At 36.6% G+C, this 21546-nt stretch overlaps 5 protein-coding genes across 6 annotated transcripts in view; 1 reads left to right on the top strand and 4 right to left on the bottom strand.

The window, feature by feature from the left end:
- Nucleotides 1-2852: 2852 nt before the first annotated feature.
- Nucleotides 2853-3915, bottom strand: LOC115631770 (PITH domain-containing protein GA19395). Its single transcript, XM_030528605.1, has 5 exons — nucleotides 3618-3915; nucleotides 3438-3559; nucleotides 3271-3375; nucleotides 3125-3210; nucleotides 2853-3071 (listed from the first exon to the last, which is right to left on the bottom strand). Exons 1-5 carry the CDS (start codon nucleotides 3816-3818, stop codon nucleotides 2947-2949), a joined length of 639 nt encoding a protein of 212 aa, XP_030384465.1. The 5' UTR covers nucleotides 3819-3915; the 3' UTR covers nucleotides 2853-2946.
- A 2767-nt stretch (nucleotides 3916-6682) lies between these two features.
- On the bottom strand, nucleotides 6683-8684 carry LOC115631502 (group XV phospholipase A2-like). The gene is made up of 6 exons (XM_030528262.1): nucleotides 8453-8684; nucleotides 8159-8355; nucleotides 7854-8089; nucleotides 7662-7797; nucleotides 7078-7600; nucleotides 6683-7017 (listed from the first exon to the last, which is right to left on the bottom strand). Exons 2-6 carry the CDS (start codon nucleotides 8295-8297, stop codon nucleotides 6795-6797), a joined length of 1257 nt encoding a protein of 418 aa, XP_030384122.1. The 5' UTR covers nucleotides 8298-8355; nucleotides 8453-8684; the 3' UTR covers nucleotides 6683-6794.
- A 163-nt stretch (nucleotides 8685-8847) lies between these two features.
- Nucleotides 8848-11225, top strand: LOC115631543 (cell division cycle protein 23 homolog). Its single transcript, XM_030528318.1, has 4 exons — nucleotides 8848-9713; nucleotides 9775-9954; nucleotides 10011-10612; nucleotides 10670-11225. Exons 1-4 carry the CDS (start codon nucleotides 8927-8929, stop codon nucleotides 11141-11143), a joined length of 2043 nt encoding a protein of 680 aa, XP_030384178.1. The 5' UTR covers nucleotides 8848-8926; the 3' UTR covers nucleotides 11144-11225.
- A 376-nt stretch (nucleotides 11226-11601) lies between these two features.
- On the bottom strand, nucleotides 11602-17022 carry LOC115631544 (ATP-binding cassette sub-family G member 4). Of its 2 annotated transcripts, none has more exons than XM_030528320.1 (7): nucleotides 16490-17022; nucleotides 16292-16418; nucleotides 14717-14906; nucleotides 14271-14655; nucleotides 14099-14212; nucleotides 13810-13934; nucleotides 11602-12548 (listed from the first exon to the last, which is right to left on the bottom strand). In XM_030528320.1, exons 1-7 carry the CDS (start codon nucleotides 16620-16622, stop codon nucleotides 11778-11780), a joined length of 1845 nt encoding a protein of 614 aa, XP_030384180.1. In that variant the 5' UTR covers nucleotides 16623-17022; the 3' UTR covers nucleotides 11602-11777. The 2 variants fall into 2 exon arrangements, with proteins under 2 accessions (XP_030384180.1, XP_030384179.1); XM_030528319.1 differs by having other exon boundaries at nucleotides 13810-13937; nucleotides 16490-17021.
- Nucleotides 17023-20391: 3369 nt separating this feature from the next.
- LOC115630940 (ATP-binding cassette sub-family G member 1) overlaps nucleotides 20392-21546 on the bottom strand; it is a 29389-nt gene continuing 28234 nt past the window's right edge. The window contains exon 8 of the mRNA XM_030527507.1: nucleotides 20392-21449. Coding sequence (XP_030383367.1) covers nucleotides 20848-21449 — 602 coding nt within the window. The 3' untranslated portion in view covers nucleotides 20392-20847. The remainder of the gene's footprint in view (nucleotides 21450-21546) is intronic.

Genomic DNA, 21546 nt, shown 5'->3' with positions numbered 1-21546 from the left:
GACGTAACATACATATGTATGTAAATGAATGTATGTCTGCACAAATGTGTGAATGTCCTGTTGTGTATTTTATTTGACAGCTGCTTTAACAGTTAATGTTAAGCCAGCAATGTTAAACCAAAAAAAAAAAAAACAACAAATCGTAGCTAATGGAAAATTTTTGTACATTTTTGATATGTGATGATGATTTCGATAAATTAATAAAGCAGCCACAAAAACAAAAACACGTAGTTATAGCTATTTAATCTAATTAAAGTAGACGCAATTCAAATTAACAAATTTCTAGTTAAATACTTAAAAAAAAAAACAAATTCAGAAAGCGAATGTCAAATTCTCAACAATTCTGTTAAACAATTTTATGAATTTTCATCAACTTCCACAGCATATTCCCGAAAATTTCTTAGGTATTAACGACATTTCGATATATCTGAAGGATAAGCAAATAATTCAAATGAAAGCATTAGATCGAACTTCGTAGGCGCATTAACTAAAACAAAACAAAAAAACAATAAAAGTCATAAGCATAAGTAGCAAAATATTAAATTGTACATAGATTGTGTTAAAGAATAATTTTTAAACATTGCAAACATTTTTAGGTTGTTCGCATTTGATATTTTAAAAAATACACACACAACTAAGGAGCAGAAGAAAATACATACACACACACACACACATACACACACGAAAGAAGCTTTAATTAATTTAATTACAAATTTATACAAAATGGCATTATCACTAATTGAGATACCAGGAAACTACGAGTATGTAATATGTATGTATAGATAATGATATCATTCCATTGTAGATACATTGTCAAACATGTTGGGAAATATATAGTACATTAAATAGCAAGTTAAGTCAATGTCGCCTAATGTGAGTTCTATATGCATTAAAAAAAACAAAAACCCAAAAAAAAATGCAAACATAATTAGCTATAACGCCAACAAAAAAAATGCAACTACTTTTCAAATAAACAAAACAAATGAGCATTCAAAAACAACAACAAAAATTACATACATACATACACACACATAACACACATTGCAACAACAACAACTAATTCAACAACTCAACACACATGCAAAGCTTTTATAAAACTATATTTATTAACAACTAAAAAATATATATTAAAAATAATAATCCTGCCAAGTAACATTCGAATACCTGCTTGAAGAAGATACACCCGCTTTTTGCTAAATGAGATGATAAATGATTAATAAAAGCGCAAACAAGATTATCGTTGGATTCTCAATTTAAAACGAATAACACTATGCTAACACTAGGCTAAAATGTTTTGGGTCGCATTGCCAGCATGCTGTCCTAAGGATTTCCAGTTTTATAAAATAAGTTGTTTGAGCAAATCTTGATTACTGATACAATTTTATGTTTAGGTTTACTCTCAATTCTTTCTTTATATATGGAAGACTAGAAAAACTCCCTTTTCTTAAACAACAATTCGGAAGTTCTTCAAAAAAAAAGAAGATTGTTTTTATAAATTTAAATTCTGCATGTTGGCAACTACTCGTATTGTCACATCGCGCTCAAAACATTTGCTGTGTAGTGTAATTTAGAATTTTAAATATTTGAAAAATAAATACAACGGTAAAGCTATATACCAAAAAAAAAGACTTTTGCATATTTGATAAAAATATATACTACTAAATAAAATGATTTAAAAATAATGCATTACAATTATTTTTAGTAAATATCCTTGACATGCTAGAAAGCGAAACAAAATCGAAATCCAAAGAGACACACAAAACACAGAACGAAATTATATATGAATGTATGTATCTGTGGAAAATAGAAAGAAAAAGTTAAGACGGAACTATGGCTAAATACGATTTTTATACTTTCGATATAATGTTTTTTTATACTAAAGCAAAACTTTTTGGAATATCGACAAGAGAACGAATACAAATGTGTATTTAAAAGACACTGTTGATAGCTATTCAAAATCGTATATCTATATAAACAAACCTATCTGCAACTATGGAACGAGAGCACAAATTTTGTTGAACAAATATAAGAGAATCCAAAGTATGAAGACGAAGAAGAAAAACCCAGAATCAAAACCACTTTCAACTTAAATTTTCATTACAAACACCGCACACACACACACATCTATTTAAACTGGCATTTAGATAACAAATAGCTAACCTACAGATTTCATTTTTATATATCGTATGATTGTTCAAGTATGCTTTGTTAACGTCCCCTGCCTCCCTCAGCATTAACAGCCACGGCCACATTGACAACCGCAAACATTTCTAGCAATTGTCCATAAATTTAGCCTATAACAACAATTTTTGTATGCGCGTACAATTTGTAAATATATATATTTCTGAATTTTACGTAACAACAAAAGAAAACGAAAAAATAAACACAAATGGACTATTTCAAAACTTTAGTTTTTTTCTAATTGCAATGAAAATGATATTGGGTATATATATATATATATATATATATGTTATGTATGTATGTATTAGATATCAAAATACATAAGCAAGAGGCATACTTTACGAAAACGTCAACTACAATAAAAAGAGAAGCAAGTGAAAAAGAAAATATTAAAAATAGTGCAACAACAAAATATTTGGTATAAGTCTTATATGTAAAAACAAAATACATAATACAAAATTAGCAAAACTAATTAAATAAATTTAAGTAAATGCTTTGTAAAATACATATAAACAATTTATTAAAATAAAAATGGAAAACAATAAAAAATGGAACACTATTGAGTAAAAAGAAAGCATTATGCATTGACACACACGTGATTCGATATCTCATCTTATAAGCATAAATCAATAAGATAATAAAGGATAAATTAAAAAAAACAATATGAATAATTCGTTGTTTACAAATACGCATATAAAAATTTAGTTTATATTTGCAACAACTATAACATCCAAATTTTACATTTCTGTATATATGTTTATTTCCTTATTGTATGGTGCGTCCAACACTATCAAATAGATCATTCTTATGGTCCGCAGCATTGGCACGAGCCTCATAGTTGCAAATTGTAACACCGTGGTAATGAGCCTCGCTGAACTCGCCGCGCAGACCTAAGAATAGCCAATTAGTTAATTATTTCAGGATAAGTTTGCCAATAACTAACCAATGTAGTAGATGCGTGTATTATCATCTCCAAAATTGCTGGGAAAGTATAACGACAAGTGATGCACAGAGGAAAAGGTGACAACTCTGCAAGTAATCAAGCATATTCTTAAAAAAAAAGTATTCTAAAATGTATTATCTACCTACTTGGGTGAGTATTCAATTTCGCCGCGATAATCGCGCGTCAACTCGAACTCCTGATCCGCCTTGGCGCACGCATCATCGAAGGTCATCTTTGGTCGATTCTTGAAACTATACACAATAGACAATAAGATGTAAAATGTAGAATATAAAAACTCAAAAGCAGGCCTTACATTTTAACTTTGTTTGGATGCGAATCATCGTTGGCGCCACTTATTATAATACCCTTTAGTTTAATGTTGCCGGTAAATGGTATGTTGAAAAGCAGCTCAGCATCGGCATCACTCTGCACGAACTAAAAGAGGAAGCTGTAAAATTAGGAAATAGACAGTATTGTTAAGCATTACACCCACCTTGCTCACATCCAGACGTTTCTCGTAAGGCTTGAAGACTGTTTTGCCGGTACCGTCGCTTTCCTCGTTCAAGCACTCTAAATTATCAATATCAATTTTTGTATACAAGCTGTATTCGATTCCCATTTCCAGGGCATGATCCACATCGGTGGCCTCATGGCTACAGCCCTGGCCATGATCGTGCGAATGACCGTGCGGCATAATCACAATATCGAAGTATAAGTCTATTTAACAAACAAATCCTCACCAGCGATACAACGAAAATTTGTTTGCTGTCATTCTAGTGGTGTGCAAATACCGATGTCTGGCAGCCGATGAGTGAACAGTGTGACCACATCAATAGAGTTTTACTTATTGAAACCAAAATGCATTTTAACTGAGTAATGTCACTAACCATACAACATATAGATGCGTCATTTCATACAACGAAAACGTCCCATCGAAATTGTTAGCGACAGCTCCCATAGCTGTTCGGGTATTTGCCGAATGGGAGCTGTCGCACTTCGGCTATGAGCCGACTGGGAGCTGTCGCATTCGTGCTCTCTGTGAGCGAATTTCATTTCATTCGCAGAGAGGCAGTCTACAGAGACGGTCGGTTCACGCCACTTATGCTCTTTGTATGTGTGCGTGCACATATATACATGTATATGTTTATATGTATTTGTGCATTTGGTCTTTTGCTGTTTGCGAGCAGCAGCTTCAATTTCGTTTTCAGATTTTACCTGCTACATGGGCATCAGAATTTCATACACTGTTGCCATATTTCTGTCGCATTGTATTTTGGGATGCGTATGCAAGTGAAGTTTGTCAGTAGTGTATGGGTTTCTCATAACGCCTATAAAAGCACACATACATACAATTACATACATATTTATGTGTGCAAATGTTGTGTTCATATGCAGACACTTCATATATGAACGCGTGGCAGTAGCCTTGACATTGTCATGACCTGCCTCAACTTATATTTATGCACAAGCAATTTTATTGATAGACTATTTCTTATTTTTGTTTGACTTGCATATTAATTACAAAATATTTGGTAAAAATGTCAGTTGGCATTTAAATCAAATTAATTCAAAAATATTAGTTTAAAAATATATTATTTTATTTATGTTCTTGGTAAAAATGTCGGTTGGCAAATTAGCCGATATTTAATATGAAAATAAGTACATTTAAGGGTCGCAAAATGTGGTAAAATTTGTAAAACAAGTGTAATTAAATAAATAAAAATACATACATATATGTTTATATGTATGTATGTACATCTTTTGATAATTTAATATATATTGTTTTTTTTTTTTTAATTCGCCGCTCAAATTTGTTACCGATCTAATATTGTATATGAACAAACATATTACATCGGTATCCAGAGACGGACGGAGCTTTAAGTTTAAGGTTACTATTAACGTAACCGAAGTTTTTATTTAGTATTAAATACTCGGAAGTGCATTGGACTTCATCGGACGGTTTCAACAGATTTGAACACACTTTGCAGTCGTGTTTCTTCAAGAGCTTATGTAAGAGATACCCTGCAAAATAACGCAAAGCATTCTCATTGAAAGCGTCTTGAATATTCAAATCTGTTGCTTCTATAGCCAATTCTAATTCTAATTCGTCATCAATGAAAATCAAGTCATCATCTTCAGAAGATGTTAGCTCTGATGATGATTGATTTGACCCACAGTCTTGTATAATGTTAATCAACATAGTATCTTCATCGGGGGCACAGTTCCCAGATACTGTTGTTGATGTCAAGACTTTCATGTACAACATTTTGGACATGATGAGATTAAACTCAACCGATGTAATATGTTTGTTCATATACAATATTAGATCGGTAACAAATTTGAGCGGCGAATTAAAAAAAAAAAAACAATATATATTAAATTATCAAAAGATGTACATACATACATATAAACATATATGTATGTATTTTTATTTATTTAATTACACTTGTTTTACAAATTTTACCACATTTTGCGACCCTTAAATGTACTTATTTTCATATTAAATATCGGCTAATTTGCCAACCGACATTTTTACCAAGAACATAAATAAAATAATATATTTTTAAACTAATATTTTTGAATTAATTTGATTTAAATGCCAACTGACATTTTTACCAAATATTTTGTAATTAATATGCAAGTCAAACAAAAATAAGAAATAGTCTATCAATAAAATTGCTTGTGCATAAATATAAGTTGAGGCAGGTCATGACAATGTCAAGGCTACTGCCACGCGTTCATATATGAAGTGTCTGCATATGAACACAACATTTGCACACATAAATATGTATGTAATTGTATGTATGTGTGCTTTTATAGGCGTTATGAGAAACCCATACACTACTGACAAACTTCACTTGCATACGCATCCCAAAATACAATGCGACAGAAATATGGCAACAGTGTATGAAATTCTGATGCCCATGTAGCAGGTAAAATCTGAAAACGAAATTGAAGCTGCTGCTCGCAAACAGCAAAAGACCAAATGCACAAATACATATAAACATATACATGTATATATGTGCACGCACACATACAAAGAGCATAAGTGGCGTAAACCGACCGTCTCTGTAGACTGCCTCTCTGCGAATGAAATGAAATTCGCTCACAGAGAGCACGAATGCGACAGCTCCCAGTCGGCTCATAGCCGAAGTGCGACAGCTCCCATTCGGCAAATACCCGAACAGCTATGGGAGCTGTCGCTAACAATTTCGATGGGACGTTTTCGTTGTATGAAATGACGCATCTATATGTTGTATGGTTAGTGGTAATGTATACGCTCTAAAACAGTTGCATTTTTTTTATTAAATGCTTATTTATTTTATGAATCATAATTTTTAAATTAAATTTTCCTGCAAACATGTGCATCAATTTTGAATAACATTGATGCCTAGTTGTTGGACTTCTAAAGTCATGAAGTAAAACCGATTTCAAATAAGCGTTGATGGCCGCAGAAAATGAAATTCGGATAAATAAAATATGTACAATTTACTTTCAACCGATGCTGATTCTCAGATCCAAGCTGTGGCACTATTACTAATAAACTCACGGACGGGCTCAATTTACATTTACAATTTAATTCACTTATTTTAAATCAGATTTTATGATTGACAATTAGAAAATTTATCTTTAGCTACACTTTTGTTGTTTTAAATTTGCAGGAATTCGTTTAAGGCTGTTTCATTATGTTTTCTATATAGTCCAGAACAACAGAGCTCGACAAAATGCCCATATGGTCGACACCCTGCACTGCCAAGGCATTTATAGGGGCGTTCGAGACGCCTGTCCAATAGCGACAGGCGCGTAGGGAACGTTGATTTACAGTGCCATCGCCCACACCCATTATCAGTTTGGGCGTCTCGCCGGCAATATCATCTTTTTTGTACTGCAATCTGTGAAATGTAGAACGAATGTTATTTTATTTTCAGAGGCTTATGATAAATTTGGGTTACTTTTCCACTGTGTCAACGCCATCGCCATAAAGACAATGCAGCTCGACGTCCGGAGGACTGAAATTCTCTGTATAGCGCAGAGTATCCTTACGCATCTCCCAACCCGTTTTATAATCAATGGCTTCGAAGAATTTTTCCAAGCTAGCCATTGTGTAGTTGTGAGATGGCGTCTCCACCAATACTTCAGAGCTCTTCCAAAACAGCGGCGAGGGCAGCAGCCAAGCAGAAGACGGATTCGTTATTTGCTCGACTCGCAATATTTTAGTGCTCAGCACAATGGAATCCAAATCATCGCCCATGGCAAACACTTTGACAGCCTTCATGCTGCCCGCCCAGGCACCAGCCAGACTAATCAGCCTACGCACATATTTACGCTTCCATTCCAGGGTTTGCTGTTGCAGGAACACTAGAGTCATGGGACTGCCCATGCTATGACTAATAAAGGTCACAGCCGTGCGATTGTTGGCCTCATATGTGTCCTCGACCAGCTGTTTCAAATCGATAAAGAATTGTTGATTTTCATCTATAAGAAGAAACCATTGCTGAGAATTTATTTGGGAGTAAATATATAAATTATTATTTACTTGGCGCTTTACGAAAATCGTAGGGTGCCCCATGGATATTTGCCTTTCTGATATAACCTAAATCGACCAGCAAATTGGCAATGTCCTTAAAGTAGGCGCCTGCTTTATTGTGAGTGGGATCTATCCATTCTACAACCTGCAAAGATTGTTAGCTAGATCTAGTTTGTAAATCAGAATGTGATTATTTCATACCTCTGGATTGCCCCAACCTGGTATTTTAATTTCTACACCTGGTGTGTTATGTGTTGTGCGTGTGGCAGCATCATAGTACAACTTGATATTATCAACCCAACAGTAAACCAGGGGTATCATCAGCTCCTCCAAGTTCAGCCACAAGTTGAACCAATCAGCCGTTTTTTGGCATAAAAAGTGCGGCACCTGAGATTTGTTTAGACGTGCATCCATTTGACTGCCGCCATCGCCCGGCACTGTAATCATATCACAACATTGTGAATTAAATATTTGCTGACTTGACGCAATTATTATTAATAACATACCGAATATGACGGGGGATAGGCTCGGTTTTGTGGGTCCCGGTTTCGGCTTCTTGCTGAATGGCCAGAAACATTGGCCCTCACGCAGCAGACAAATTAGATAGATCAGTGCATAAATTAAAGCCGTGCTTTGTAGCCTCATATTGTGCGTACGCTACTGGGCTTAATATCGAACTGACTGCCGTCGTCTGATAATAGCGCTACGAGGGGTATTAATATTATCAAAACAGCTTTGTCGCAAATAAATGAATCAGCGGCACCACAGTAATTTCAATAAATACATAAGTACATACATACATGCATATGTATTTAAGTGCGTATGTGTAGGGGGACAGTTAGCCCGATCCCCAAAATGCGAAGCACAACAATTTAATGATGACCTTTGTAAAATTTGTTTGTAAATTTGTCGCTGCTGCCTATGGGGCATGCAATGCGTACGTATGTACGTATATGTTGTGAATGAACCTATATATTTATTTAAACAAAGAAATTGTTTGCGCTTTTGTTCTATAGCTTTATCACAGACTTTGTTATTGTTTGTTATTTTCAAGTGCTCCTCTCTTTCACTCTTGTTTTTCGCATATGTTGATTAACAATCTAATCAGCTGTTAAAAGTTGCGCATCACTAGCGCGCGCATTTGGAGAACAACTCTGTCATTTTTGCAATATTCGATAACAGGTTGCTGCCATCTCTAAAGCAACCGGCATTTGTGTCTTATGTTTAGCTTATTTGAACAAATTAGTTAAGCATAAACAATACATTTTATCGCCATGCAAGACTTCTTTAACGCACTAATGCCCGATGTGAAACGTGAGGTGAGGCGTGGCATAATCGAATGCTCCAAGCGTGGCCTCTTGCACAGCACAAAATGGTTGGCCGAATTGCACCACGGACTGGACACCGTATGCATAGACAATGAGCCGCCAGACGACGACCATTCGTTTAGTGAGTGCCAGCTGGAGGGCATTGCGCCGGCTGAATACGCAGACTATTTTCTGGCCAAGAGTTACTACGATGTGCGCGAATACGAGCGTGCGGCGTATGTAGTGAGGAATTCAGAGTCGGCCGTTCCGCGGTTTCTTCACCTCTACTCCACGTATATGGCGCGTGAAAAGCGACGTCTGGACTCGACGACAGATCAGGCGAATCTCAATGACTCGAATCAGATGCGCGATCTGACCGACTTACTGGCCACATTACGCACTGAATATGCGCGCGGCCGCCTCGATGGCTACGGCATGTATCTCTATGGTGTAGTCCTGAAGGCGTTGAATCTGAATCAGCCGGCGGAGCAGATGCTGGTGAATGCTATACGCTTTGTGCCCATGTTGTGGAGCGCCTACTTGGAGCTTTCCCCTTTGATTATGGAGAAGAAGCGCCTGTTGGGCCTGAACCTGGGCGGGCATTGGATGCAACACTTTTTTATGGCGCACACTTATTTAGAGTTGTATCTAAATGACGATGGACTGAAGATATATGAAGATTTGCAAGCGGCAGGATTTAGCAAAAGCATCTACCTAACGGCACAAATGGCGTTGGTTCATCACAACAAAAGAGGTGAGTATTTATAGTTATATAAATATATTAATATGGGTTCAGTTATCCTTGTTACTTGCAGAAGTCGACAAAGCCATTGAGCTGTTCCAGGCGCTTCTCGAACGCGATCCCTATCGGCTGGACAATGTAGATACTTATTCCAATTTGTTGTTTGTCAAGGAAATGAAAACGGAAATGGCACAACTAGCGCACAAAGCAGTTAGCATAAATAAATACCGTCCGGAGACGTGCTGTGTTATAGGTGAGGATGATTTTGTCAACTCTATAAAGTATTCTACTCAATTGAGTTGCTTGCAGGCAATTATTACAGTATACGCTGTGACCATCAAGTGGCCATTTCGTACTTTCAAAGGGCACTGAAGCTGAATCCCAAATATCTGGCCGCTTGGACACTGATGGGTCATGAATTTATGGAGCTGAAGAATACAAATGCGGCAATACAGAGCTATCGGAAGGCCGTCGAGGTGAACAAACGTGATTATCGCGCTTGGTATGGCCTCGGCCAGGCCTATGAGATCATTAAGATGCACTACTATAGCCTATACTACTTTAAAATTGCTCATCAACTGCGGCCTTACGACTCCCGCATGTTGGTCGCACTCGGCGAAACTTACGAGAAGCTGGACAAGAGCGAGAATGCCGTCAAGTGCTATTGGAAAGCCTGCGATGTGGGTGATATTGAGGGTATAGCCATGTACAAGCTGGCCAACTTGCATGAGAAACTTGGCGACCATGAGACGGCGGTTCATTGCTACATCATGTACTGTGAGGATGAGCGAGCAGCCACTGACAAGCAGAGCTTGTATCAGGGCTTTATAACACTGGCCAATTACTACGAAAAGAAAGGTGATTACGAGCGCGCCTCATGCTATGCCTACAAGTGTTTGGATTCCGATGATGTAAGTTTGATATTTATTATTTAAAAATTAAACACTAATATAACTTAAAATTTGCAGCGCAAGCTTGAGGCGAAGGCCCTCCTGAAGACGATAGATCTGAAACGGAATGTAGAATGGCAAAAGAAAGCGAAACCCAATGTTGCAAATGCCGATACTAGTTCAGATGATGATATGGAATTGGAATTTCCTGATGTACCCTTGCGCCAGGCGGCAACGAAAACAAAGGGCGCGGACTCCAAATCAGTCACCACAACAACTACAACAACAACAGCAACTACCAGCTCGCGTCTGCCACGATCCGTGGCGGATGGCGTCAGACGTACACAGGCAGCATTAAGCAGAGTGGGCTTGGTGCCAGCACGCATGTTGATGACGCCAGATAGCAATGATACAACAATCGCGGACGACTCTATAGCAACGTCCCCCGCGGAGGCAGGCACACCGCCCCCACCTGAGGAGGAGCCAACGCCCCAGCGACACACAGCTGGCGATGCCAGCTCCATGGACATATCATCTGTGTCCATCGATTAGGTATTACATTTTGTAAAATTGTATAAAAAATATAGTTGTATAGAATAGAAATTTTCGTGAATTATACATAACGCAAATTTTTCGAAAGTTTGTTATAAAAAATGATTATTTCACGAACTTAAACAAATTAAAATTGTGTTTTTGGTTGAGCTTGAGGTGATCAGCTTAACAATATTGATCTATACAGCTGCGTCCGAATAACGTCAAGATCTATCTATGAAGCGATGAAGCTTTTTTGTTTGTATATGTTGTAATTAATTAAAAATGAATAACATTTATTTACTAGCTCATACGCTCTCTTCCACCTTTGTTGAATTGCGCATTGACAACAAAAAACTCGCTAAAAATATTAGTGGTTTTTTGTTGAATTGCTTCAGAAATTGTTGTTGAATTAGGAGCTCGTAAACAATCTTAATATTTACCAGTGTTAAAAAATGTAAACCTTAACACATATCGGATTCATTCACGAGGATTTAAGAGCACTTTACTCTTTTAAACAATTATTATCAATACAGTATTAGTTACAGTTAACAATTATGTAAATAAATTCACAAATATGAGGTACATTTACTAATTCCTGCTTCATTAGGACATTCATCCAAAACAAACATCAATTGAATTTTAATTTTTTTTCTCACAAGGCGCGCCTTATGCTCACATGTAGGGTCGCATAGAACGCTATTAGCAACAATAATGTCACCAGAGATAATACCATCATGTCCCAGCCAAATTCATCGCCTTGCATGTCAATGTCCTTAAGGAATTGCTTTCCCGATTTGAAGTGACAATATTCTGACTGGCATGACAAATGGCCGCGATCATAGCCATAAATGGCACGCATTAGACCCTCGAAAATATAACGAAAGAAGGAGATATCACAGATCGGTCGCAGGAACCAAGACAGTTCGCGCATGCGTATGAAGAAGCCGGAGAACAGCATGAGCGGTATGGTTGATGCTGGCACAATGAAGATGGACATTTGCATGTCCAGTAGGCTGCCGGCAATAACGCCAATAAAATGTCCAATAAACGTTGTTATGATACATACAGCCCAACACATCAGGAAACGCGACAATTCCGGTGGTTGTCCAGTCATAAAGTAACTAATCCCTATAAACAGGGTGGGACATGTAAACTGAAGCGGCAAATCTGCCAGGACCTTGGATATATAGTACGCATTCAGCGAATACCAGCCATTGTAATACTCTCGTATGAAAATAGCCGATTCCTGCAGACAGAGCAGTATCGATGGCATCGCATTGCCGCTGAATGCAAACAGCATCACAAAGAACAAGCAGGCAACATTGCTGGGGAGTTTGGCTGCGTCGTCCCCAATCTGCCAGTAGACGACGCCCAGAAGTAGAGCGACCACCACATGCATTATGATTCGCATCTGAACGGCAATCTGAAATTGGAGAAAAGGGTAAGGCATTTTATTTTAACGATTCATTTCTAACTTCTTCATCGAAGAAACTACTTGTATATCTTTACTTTTAAAGAAAATTATATTTAAATTATATTATTTTAAGGTTTCAACTTTAAATCTGATCTTTTAAACAATACATATCTCAGATGCATAGACTAAAGGGACTCTCAAGTAAGTCTAAAGCAAATTATTAATTACACTATGAAACTGTACATATAGGGATTTGCATAATTATAAAATATTTATTATTATTTAATATTCATTGCCGAGTAAAACTTCTTTAATTATAATATAATTAAATATAGCCTCATTAAGTTATATAGCTGGCATTATCAGTATGATAATGATAAGGATGATTGTTTCTTTATAAAGATTTTCTATTCTCAGAAAATTTGGTGTTAATGCGTTCTTAATACATTTCTTAATGTAGTTCCTCATTATATGCTGCAGTCTTATCAAAATCGTTGCACTATACTATAGTATAGCAATAAGCTGTCTGTGGAACGATCGGTACAGAAATTAAGCTTACTACACTAATTTGTTTTTATACCCTGTACCCGTAGGGTAAAAAGGGTATATTAGGTTTGTGCAAAGTATGTAACATGCAGAAGGAAGCATCTCCGACCCCATGAAGTATATATATTCTGAATCACCATGACGAGAGAAATCGATCTAGACATGTCCGTCCGTCTGTCCGTCTGTCTGGATGAACGCAAAGATCTCAGAAACTATAAAAGCTGGAATAACCAAAGTTGGTATCCAGATTCTCCTAGGTGCAAGATAGGACGAGTTTATTTTATTTTTTGGAATTTTTTCCCCCTTCCTCCGCTATAGAATTTTGTCAATACTGTCCACATTTCAAAAGCTACATTAACCAAACATTGCACACATTATTTATATATAATAATGTACTTTCGTTTTAAATTTCATCTAAATCGGTTAATGCTCAGAAAAGTTATTAGCGAAACTATTTCACTTCGGTACTACGCGCACAAGCTCCAGCATCAAGTTCGCTCTTCTTCTTCCTAAAGAAAAATTGCTTTTTCCATTTCTAATACCCTGCATCCAAAGGGTTAAAGGGTTTAGTGCGAACGTATGTAACACACAGAGCCAAGCCTATGTTCCTCTCTTCTCTTATATACTGAAAAGGAACCCAAGCACGCACCTTATTTTCAAAACTCTAATCACTTTGATCTTCAAAGGGTCGATCTATGGTGATATATGAATGTATATTACTTACAAGATTCCTCGACATGACGCGTAAATGGCGTTTCATGAGGACGCACAGCTGGTAGCTGAAACTCACTTGCTCCTTGGGTCGTACGACAGAGTCGGGCCTGAGGTCGATTGCGGAGTCCATAAGCGCTGCTGAAAAGAAATGTTGATAGACGAAAGGAAAAGATAGAGCAGGGGTAGGGTAGTGAAGGTAGAGAGGCAAGGAACCAGAGTTGTTGTAAGTGTAGTATGAATTGGAACAACACAAATACATGAGCGCAGTTCCATAAATAAGTTAAAGCCTTTCCACCTACTCTGCTCATCGGGTATCAGTTTATGCAGCCGTTTAATACTGCTATGTCTGTCCTTATTCTGTTCGATTAGTGCGTCACAACGTTGGTTGGATGATTCGCTGCCCACCTCCAGAACTGTGGGAATGAAGTCTGAAGTTAGTCTGAAAATACTCTGAGCACATGCATCGCTCACCAAAATCCGCGGGATTATAATAGTTTGGACAACAGTAGCCCGCCTGTTGAAAGCAGCCCAACATTTCAGCCTGCGGTCCCGCATAGAGCAGCTCTCCATGCGCCAATACCAGCACATCGTCGAATAAACGCATTAGGTTTGAACTGGGCTGATGGACCACACACACCACGATTCGTCCGTCGTGGGCCAAACGCTGCAGATAGCCCATAACCTGCAGGCTGGTCACACTATCCAATCCACTGGTGGGCTCGTCGAAGAACATGACTGGCGGGTTCGTTATCAGCTCGATCCCCATAGAGAGTCGCTTCCGTTCGCCACCGGAAGTGCTGCGAACCAGCGTCCGTCGACACGACTGTAGATTCAGAATATCTACAATATCGTCAATCTGTAAGGGAAGAGTGATTATGTTTTACATGGGAATTCAGAGGGTTTTGTGGCATACCTACAATCTTTTGCTTCTGCTCCAAGGGCGTGCTTGTTGGCAACTTCAGATCAGCGGATACTCGTAGCGTCTCCTCAACTGTGAGCAGCGATAACATTTCAAAATCCTGTGGAATGTAGGAGGACATATTGCGAAAACTGAGAAGGTCTCGCGGTTGTCCATTCAAGTCGAACTGTCCGCTTACACCGTTGACTCTGGGAATGTAAGAGCAAGAGCAAGAGGTTGTTATGGCTATGTCGGGAATTCTCAATATATTCTGAATCAGCATAACGAGAGAAATCGATCTAGACATGTCCATCCGTCTGTCTGGATGAACGCCCTGATTTCGGAAACGGGTTAGCGTACATAAACCAAACTTGATATGCAGACGCTGCTAGTCCCTAGTCTATACGAGTTTATTTTACTTTTTTGAATTTCCCCCCTTCCTCCGCTACAGAATTTCAGCCAGGACCGTCCACATTTCAAAAGCGACCTTAACCAAACTTTTGACACATAATTTATATATAATTATCTACTATCATCTAAATCGGTTAATTGTAAGAAAAGTTATTAGCGAAAGCATTTCATCCCGGTACTACGCACCAAGTTCACTCTTCTTCTTCTTTTTCCTTCAGTGCCGGACCTTTACCTGGGTACAGGGTATTTCGATCTCTCTTGTTTTTTAAATAATAAAATGGAGCTATTGGCCAAGACACTTCCATAAATTCTTGAGATTTTTATAAAAGTAAATTAAAGTGTTGTTTCTTATAACAATAGTAACCTAACCTAAAAATAATAATATTGCATTAAAATGTATTCTGATTATTGGGGCATTAGGTCGAAGTTATGAAAACTATTGTATTGCTTTTGGTTCTTTTATTTATACAATATTTCAGTTGTCTGCAGATGTGGGTGAAAATTAATACGAAGGGCTTCATTACATTGTTAATGACAGGACAAGCTAATAAGAGTGTGTTAACTAGGACGTCATTTTTAATTTAAAAGGTATTAATATATCAAGTATAGGATCGTATTGGAATCACAATAAAAAGGGATGAATTGCCTTTCTTGTGCTGGAATTAAACTAAATATATTCATATATATTTCTTTACCAATTTGTTTAGTAAATCGAACTATAGAAAAGTATTTAAAAGGTGCCAGTATTAAGATAATATTGATGCTAAGTAGTGCTACAAATTGTGATATACTATATATGAGTACCTATAGGCTTCAATCAAAGAGATCAATTAACGTGTCGCAATCTTCTTTTTGAAATGAAATATTGAAACTATCTCGCCTAAATCTCGCGTTTACTGTTAGTCTAATCGAATGATGATATTTCAATTACACCTAATTCTGTTTTTACACGAGGTTAATATAACACAGTTTGAAAATTAAAAATTTCATATATATTTCTTTAGAGATAAGGAACCAATCATCTATTTTTACATATGATCAATGTCTTATTTTACCGTGCAAAAACAGAATTAGGTGTATATGAAAAAAAACTCACTGTCAATAATAATAGCAGAGCTATATGTGAACAGCTCTCCTTAATGAATATAGTACATATATGTGGACACATATCTTATCTACTTACTTGAAACCCGCCAGTACATTGAGCAGCGTGGTCTTTCCCGCTCCCGAGGGTCCCAGAACTCCCGTCAAACGGCCCGACCTCAGCTGTCCACATACTTCGTGCAGCAATTGTTTTGTGCCTTTGGTAGCTGTAAGTATCAGCATAATTTCAAAAATTGCAAGCGTGACAAAAATATTGTCTACTTCAACAACAACTCACCCGATTTGACGCTGTAGCTGACTTGACTGAAGTGCAGTTCCAGTTCTTGTCTTGGTGGCGTCAGCCTTACAACTGGTATTTGGACAATGGCAAGGCCATTGCTTGTCTGCCTTTGTCCAGCGCTATCAGTCATGTTTTCTGTTTATGCTAAAACGTTTGTTTATACGTTTGCTCGTCGCGAAGCAGATTAGCGCTAGAACTGCATATCGCACTGGCCTCTGGATGAGAACTTTACCGGCTTGAAGCTAAAAAGCAACTGTAGACTGCGACAGCTCTCATTTTAGCTGCTTAATGCGAAATTTAAACATTTGCTTTACTTATGCACTTAAACATGTACATAACCGTATTTGTAGATTGTAAAGTTCAAGTGCTGGTGCGGCTTTGTTTATCACCCTTCGCGATCGCAATTTTTTTTTTTTGTGTATGTAATCTTATCGGCCGACGCGAAACCGTCTGCTGCAACTAATGCTGTAAGACTGATGTCGTTGCGACTGTTACTGTTGCAACTATAAAATTTCAATTTGTAACTCAAACGCGTTCGCAGAGAACCGATGTCGTTCAACTCTGTTTGCCGTGTCTGTGGTCAGCTAACTAGAGTAATTTGTCGTTCAATTGTATATTTTAGCATTTTATATAATGCTGTTAGTTCGAATTGAATTTGTGTGTATTTATTCAGATTATATCTCAACTTAATTAATAGTTATTGTCGCTAATTGCCGTACAATTAACGTCAAATAGAACGTTAATTGCATTTTTCATCTGATTTGAGTTTTATTTTATAAATAAATAAATTGCTGCATACTTTTAGGATGCATGTTTTCCTGACTTCCTGCTTATAACTGTAAAATGCAATCAGTTGACACACAGATAATATTCTTAATTCCATTTCTTGCAAAAATAGGTTGTTAAATTTATTTTTATAAATTTAATACATTTATTTCATATACATATTAAATTGCATGACCGTGAACAGATTTAAGCGTGGATGAAGAAAGATTTTAACAATTAATTCGAAAAGTCACTTTCCTACCTTTATAACATTTCGTGGTTAATTTATTGTATATATAATAAAATTCTATATATATTTAAAATTCTGGGTCTTTAAAGAAAATTACGCCAAAGCAAGCAACTTATAATATTGCAGTAGATCAGTAAAGTCTTTAAATTAAAGTTCCATTAATATAAGTAGTAAAACATTAATTTTGACCATAACTTTAATTTTGACTAGAGAGTTCTAGCGAACTTTCAGGTCTGGAACGACTAGTGTCGGTGTGCTTTTTAAGATCATGCATATGCTTTCTTCTTTGCTCAAGCATTATAGAACGTTTTTTGCCATCAGGTACAGGTTATAACAATAAAATTGAAAACCTAATCGGCAAAAGCATTTGAAATATAATTAGCTGCTCTATTGAAACCTGTAAAGCGACTAACTAAATTGCAAAAAGCATGGGCATAAAAATTGCTTAATACGCAGTATTTATACCCTGTATATTAAATAAGTAAAAGAGTATGCTAGTTTATTATACCCTGTACATAAAATGTTCAAGGTATACTAGTTTAGTGGGAATGTACATACAAGTATGTGATTCACAGATGGAATTTGATATCCAGATTCTGCTAGCCAGGTTCTCCTAAGTAGGAGTTTGCAATATTTTTTTTGATTCAGCTGTTCGGCAGCTGTTTCTTTTATTGCTGCTTGAGTCATTTTTTACTGGACACTTATACGCGCATAGAAACGCATTCAAATCTTGAAGTATTGAAACCAGCCAACAATGACAATTTCCTGACTTCCTTAATCCTTTGAAACTCTCTAGATAAATTTAAAGCTTAAACATAATGTGTATATGTGGAACCCGATTTTGGGTTTATACAGCGCAATAAACTTGTTTCCGTCTTGTGGATGATGAAACACCATAATTGGGAATAAAGCTAAAAATAATTATCAAACTTTAAGCAATGTGCTTAGCATTTAAAAGATAAAGCTTTTCTATTTGTAGCTGTTTGCGAAATTTCAAATGAACTGTTTTCTTAACATTTTTGTAGTTTTTGCGGAAACACACCCGATTATAGGTTCTCGTTTCATCCTATATATAATTTTTAATCTAAGCTTTGCATTTGTTTTTTTTTTCTTATTTTCATTTAAATTCTGTTTCAGGCCATAGAATCAAACGTCCTCTGTCTTATGACTAACACGGGAAGCACTCCCCGGCTTGGCATTAGCAATTCACATTCGTTGCAGCTGCTTATCAGCGCAGTCTTTTTTCAATGCCCCTACTTATTTGATACAGAATATGTATATACTTGTATATACGAGCACATATATATTAATACTAATGGCCCTGTGCGACATACGCTTGCTATATATACAAGTACATACAAGTATATCAATATTTAATGGCGCCTTGTTAATAAACCAATATGCACTTTTTTAATGCAAGACCAATTACACAATCTGCATTGCCAAACAAACGAGTTTTTCTTCGATTTGCCAGATCATGGCGGTTTTTTACGTTTTCTTTTTAACGCCGCTCACAAATTCAAAAGATTGAAAGTCGCTCACACCCTTTATAATTAAATATCGTACACAATATATACATATATATTTTTGATCACTTTATTGCGTGCCTCGCAATGGAACGCAACCAATTTAGTTTTCAAGTCGCGTCTGTGAACAATTATGTACGACACTCTCCCACAACAATTTTGACTAACGCGAGCAATACTTGTAAGCCCCGATCTGTGGCTCGTCGCTGGCCAATTTCAACTAATAAGCAAAACAAAGCGGGGGCTTTCATTTGCTTTCGTTTGAGCGACTCTGTTTTGAGCGGTTCGAAATCATTTATCGTGTGGGACATGTACTATATATCTACACAACAACGGACAACATGTTTGAGTTGTGGTTAGAGGCCGGCCAGGGTTGCCCTTGTCTTGTCGGGCGAATGTAACGATCATAAACGGTAGTTACGGGTTCAAAAGAGTGTTGTAGGAAAAACATTTATTGTTCCCTTGATTCTATTTTTTCGAATTATCTTTAGCGACTTTAAAAGATAGCTGTAGATTGGTTTTTAATATATTAAATATATGCTATACTAATATTATAAAGAGGACAAATATGATTGTTTGTTTGTTTATTTATATTGAAAAGGCTCCGAAACTACTGGACCGATTCAAAGGTTTCTTTCACTGTTGGGAAGCTATACTATACCCGGTTAACATAGGCTGTATTATATTTGAAAAAAAAAGATAGGGATCCTTACTAAAACGCTAATAATGTAAGGTGTAAAAAATTACCTAAAAAATTCAAGAACAGATTGCGTCACTTTAAATATTACTTTAAAACTATGTTGCATTTAAAACATTTATTGTTCCCATGATTCCATTTTTTCCAATAATCTTTAGCAATTTTAAAAGAAAGCTAATATACAATTAAATATATTCTTCATCCGCATATCGGCGAGTTTTTCATGCAAAATCGGTAGGTGTAGTTACTTATAACATAAGGTTATTGTTTTAATTCCAATTTTATTTTAGCTTAATTACTCAAGACAGGTTTATTAAAGAGTTCTTCATATGCATATCGGCGGGATCAATACAGGTTCAAAAGTTAGTTTTAAGGAAAACTTATTGTTTCCATGCTCCATTTTCTTTTCCAAATTTGAGTTTTGCGCCTTCCAAAGATAACTCAAAGTTTGTTTTTGTTTATGTAATTTTCAAAAATAGTGGATAGCCATCTCTTAAATATCCATTACATAGCCAGGAAAAGACAATTACATTTCTTTTTAGCTAAAAAGCTATCTGCACAATATTTTCCTCCAACAGTTGTGTAGTTTTTTAAATATTTTACTTAATATTAATCAACTTATTATGATGCAGTTCCAATAAACATATATTCAAAACATTTCTTCTGAAATTAAATCCTTTAGAGTTTATTTTCTTCAATATAAATCGATCATCAAATAGTTTTTCATATTTTAATATAAAATATATCTAGGCTAAACATTGGGGTTTAATACAAAAAGTCAACACTATGCATGTACAAAATTGTTTATGAAGTATATGTATGTATGTATATATATATATATATACAGTTGCTATAATTCTGTATAGTTCCTAGACTTTGTAATATGTTCATTGTTTTCTCTCATTAGATATATCACGATTTCTTACGCTAAACACTTCATTCTTTGGCACTGTGTTCAATAGATTAAATGCTAAAAGAAACCATAATTATATATAATTATACACAATTGTTTGTGTATAAAGGACCACAAGAGTTTCAATTGCACTGCTTACTTAAAAAAAAAACTGTCGTACTTTTTTTATGGAATGTTGCAGCCTAGCCACGACACACACATACCTCATCTGAATACCCTCAGTCTAAAGGACATAATATAGAAGGCAACGACGCGCAATAACAAAAATAGGCAAATCAGGAATATGGCGGCTTGTTGGTAGTTGGCTTCTGCGAAATCAAAGTCCTTTAATATGAACTTCGGTCGCGAGAAATGGCAGTACATTACATCGCACTGAAGTTGCTCTCGACCGTAGCCAAATATTGCCAGCACAGCACCATCCAGACTATACTTCAGGAACGATACGTCGAACATCCAGCGCAAATAGGACGGTGCATCCCTCCGATACAGAAAGAAGCCGCTGAATTGCAGGAAAGGGCAGATAAAAAACGGTCCCAATATCGCTCCAAGATGCATGCTTAGCGATGCGCCCACCGCTAAGCCAATGCTTTGGGCCACCAGTGCGGTCAGGAAGACAATCAGGAAGAAGAGGCCGAACCGCATGAACTCCAGCGGCTGACCCGTCAACAAATACGTAGGCACAATGAAGAGGCTAGTGCAAATGATCTGTATAGGTATGTCCGCCAATGTGATGGCCACATAGTAGGCGCGCAACGAGTACCAGCGATTGAAATGCTCGCGCGATACTATTGGAAACTCCAGGGGAACTGCAAAATAAAGTAAAAGGCAATTAAAATAATTGGAAAGTGAAAGTCGTGGGAATAAGACTCCCGACAAGCCCTGTTACTTCCCCTCTTTCGATGA

This window comes from Scaptodrosophila lebanonensis, unplaced genomic scaffold (genome assembly GCF_003285725.1).
Source record: "Scaptodrosophila lebanonensis strain 11010-0011.00,11010-0021.00 unplaced genomic scaffold, SlebRS2 tig00001412-arrow-pilon, whole genome shotgun sequence".
Lineage (NCBI taxonomy): Eukaryota > Metazoa > Arthropoda > Insecta > Diptera > Drosophilidae > Scaptodrosophila > Scaptodrosophila lebanonensis.
The sequence above is the reverse complement of the archived record's forward strand: the minus strand, read 5'-3'. Positions and strand labels throughout refer to the sequence as shown.

Excerpts from the sequence above, each read along its gene's own strand:
- LOC115631770 (XM_030528605.1), bottom strand. The coding sequence starts at position 3,818 with ATGCCGCACGGTCATTCGCACGATCATGGCCAGGGCTGTAGCCATGAG. Across the intron at positions 3,376-3,437 it reads CATCCAAACAAAGTTAAAAT|TTTCAAGAATCGACCAAAGA; the intron begins GTAAGGCCTGCT and ends TATTGTGTATAG. Across the intron at positions 3,211-3,270 it reads GAAATTGAATACTCACCCAA|AGTTGTCACCTTTTCCTCTG; the intron begins GTAGGTAGATAA and ends GATTACTTGCAG.
- LOC115631543 (XM_030528318.1), top strand. The coding sequence starts at position 8,927 with ATGCAAGACTTCTTTAACGCACTAATGCCCGATGTGAAACGTGAGGTG. Across the intron at positions 9,955-10,010 it reads GGAGACGTGCTGTGTTATAG|GCAATTATTACAGTATACGC; the intron begins GTGAGGATGATT and ends AGTTGCTTGCAG. Across the intron at positions 10,613-10,669 it reads AGTGTTTGGATTCCGATGAT|CGCAAGCTTGAGGCGAAGGC; the intron begins GTAAGTTTGATA and ends TAAAATTTGCAG.
- LOC115631502 (XM_030528262.1), bottom strand. The coding sequence starts at position 8,297 with ATGAGGCTACAAAGCACGGCTTTAATTTATGCACTGATCTATCTAATT. Across the intron at positions 7,798-7,853 it reads CAGGTTGGGGCAATCCAGAG|GTTGTAGAATGGATAGATCC; the intron begins GTATGAAATAAT and ends CAATCTTTGCAG. Across the intron at positions 7,018-7,077 it reads GGCGTTGACACAGTGGAAAA|ATTGCAGTACAAAAAAGATG; the intron begins GTAACCCAAATT and ends TACATTTCACAG.
- LOC115631544 (XM_030528319.1), bottom strand. The coding sequence starts at position 16,622 with ATGACTGATAGCGCTGGACAAAGGCAGACAAGCAATGGCCTTGCCATT. Across the intron at positions 14,656-14,716 it reads TGGAGCAGAAGCAAAAGATT|ATTGACGATATTGTAGATAT; the intron begins GTAGGTATGCCA and ends CTTCCCTTACAG. Across the intron at positions 12,549-13,809 it reads GCGTCATGTCGAGGAATCTT|ATTGCCGTTCAGATGCGAAT; the intron begins GTAAGTAATATA and ends CTCCAATTTCAG.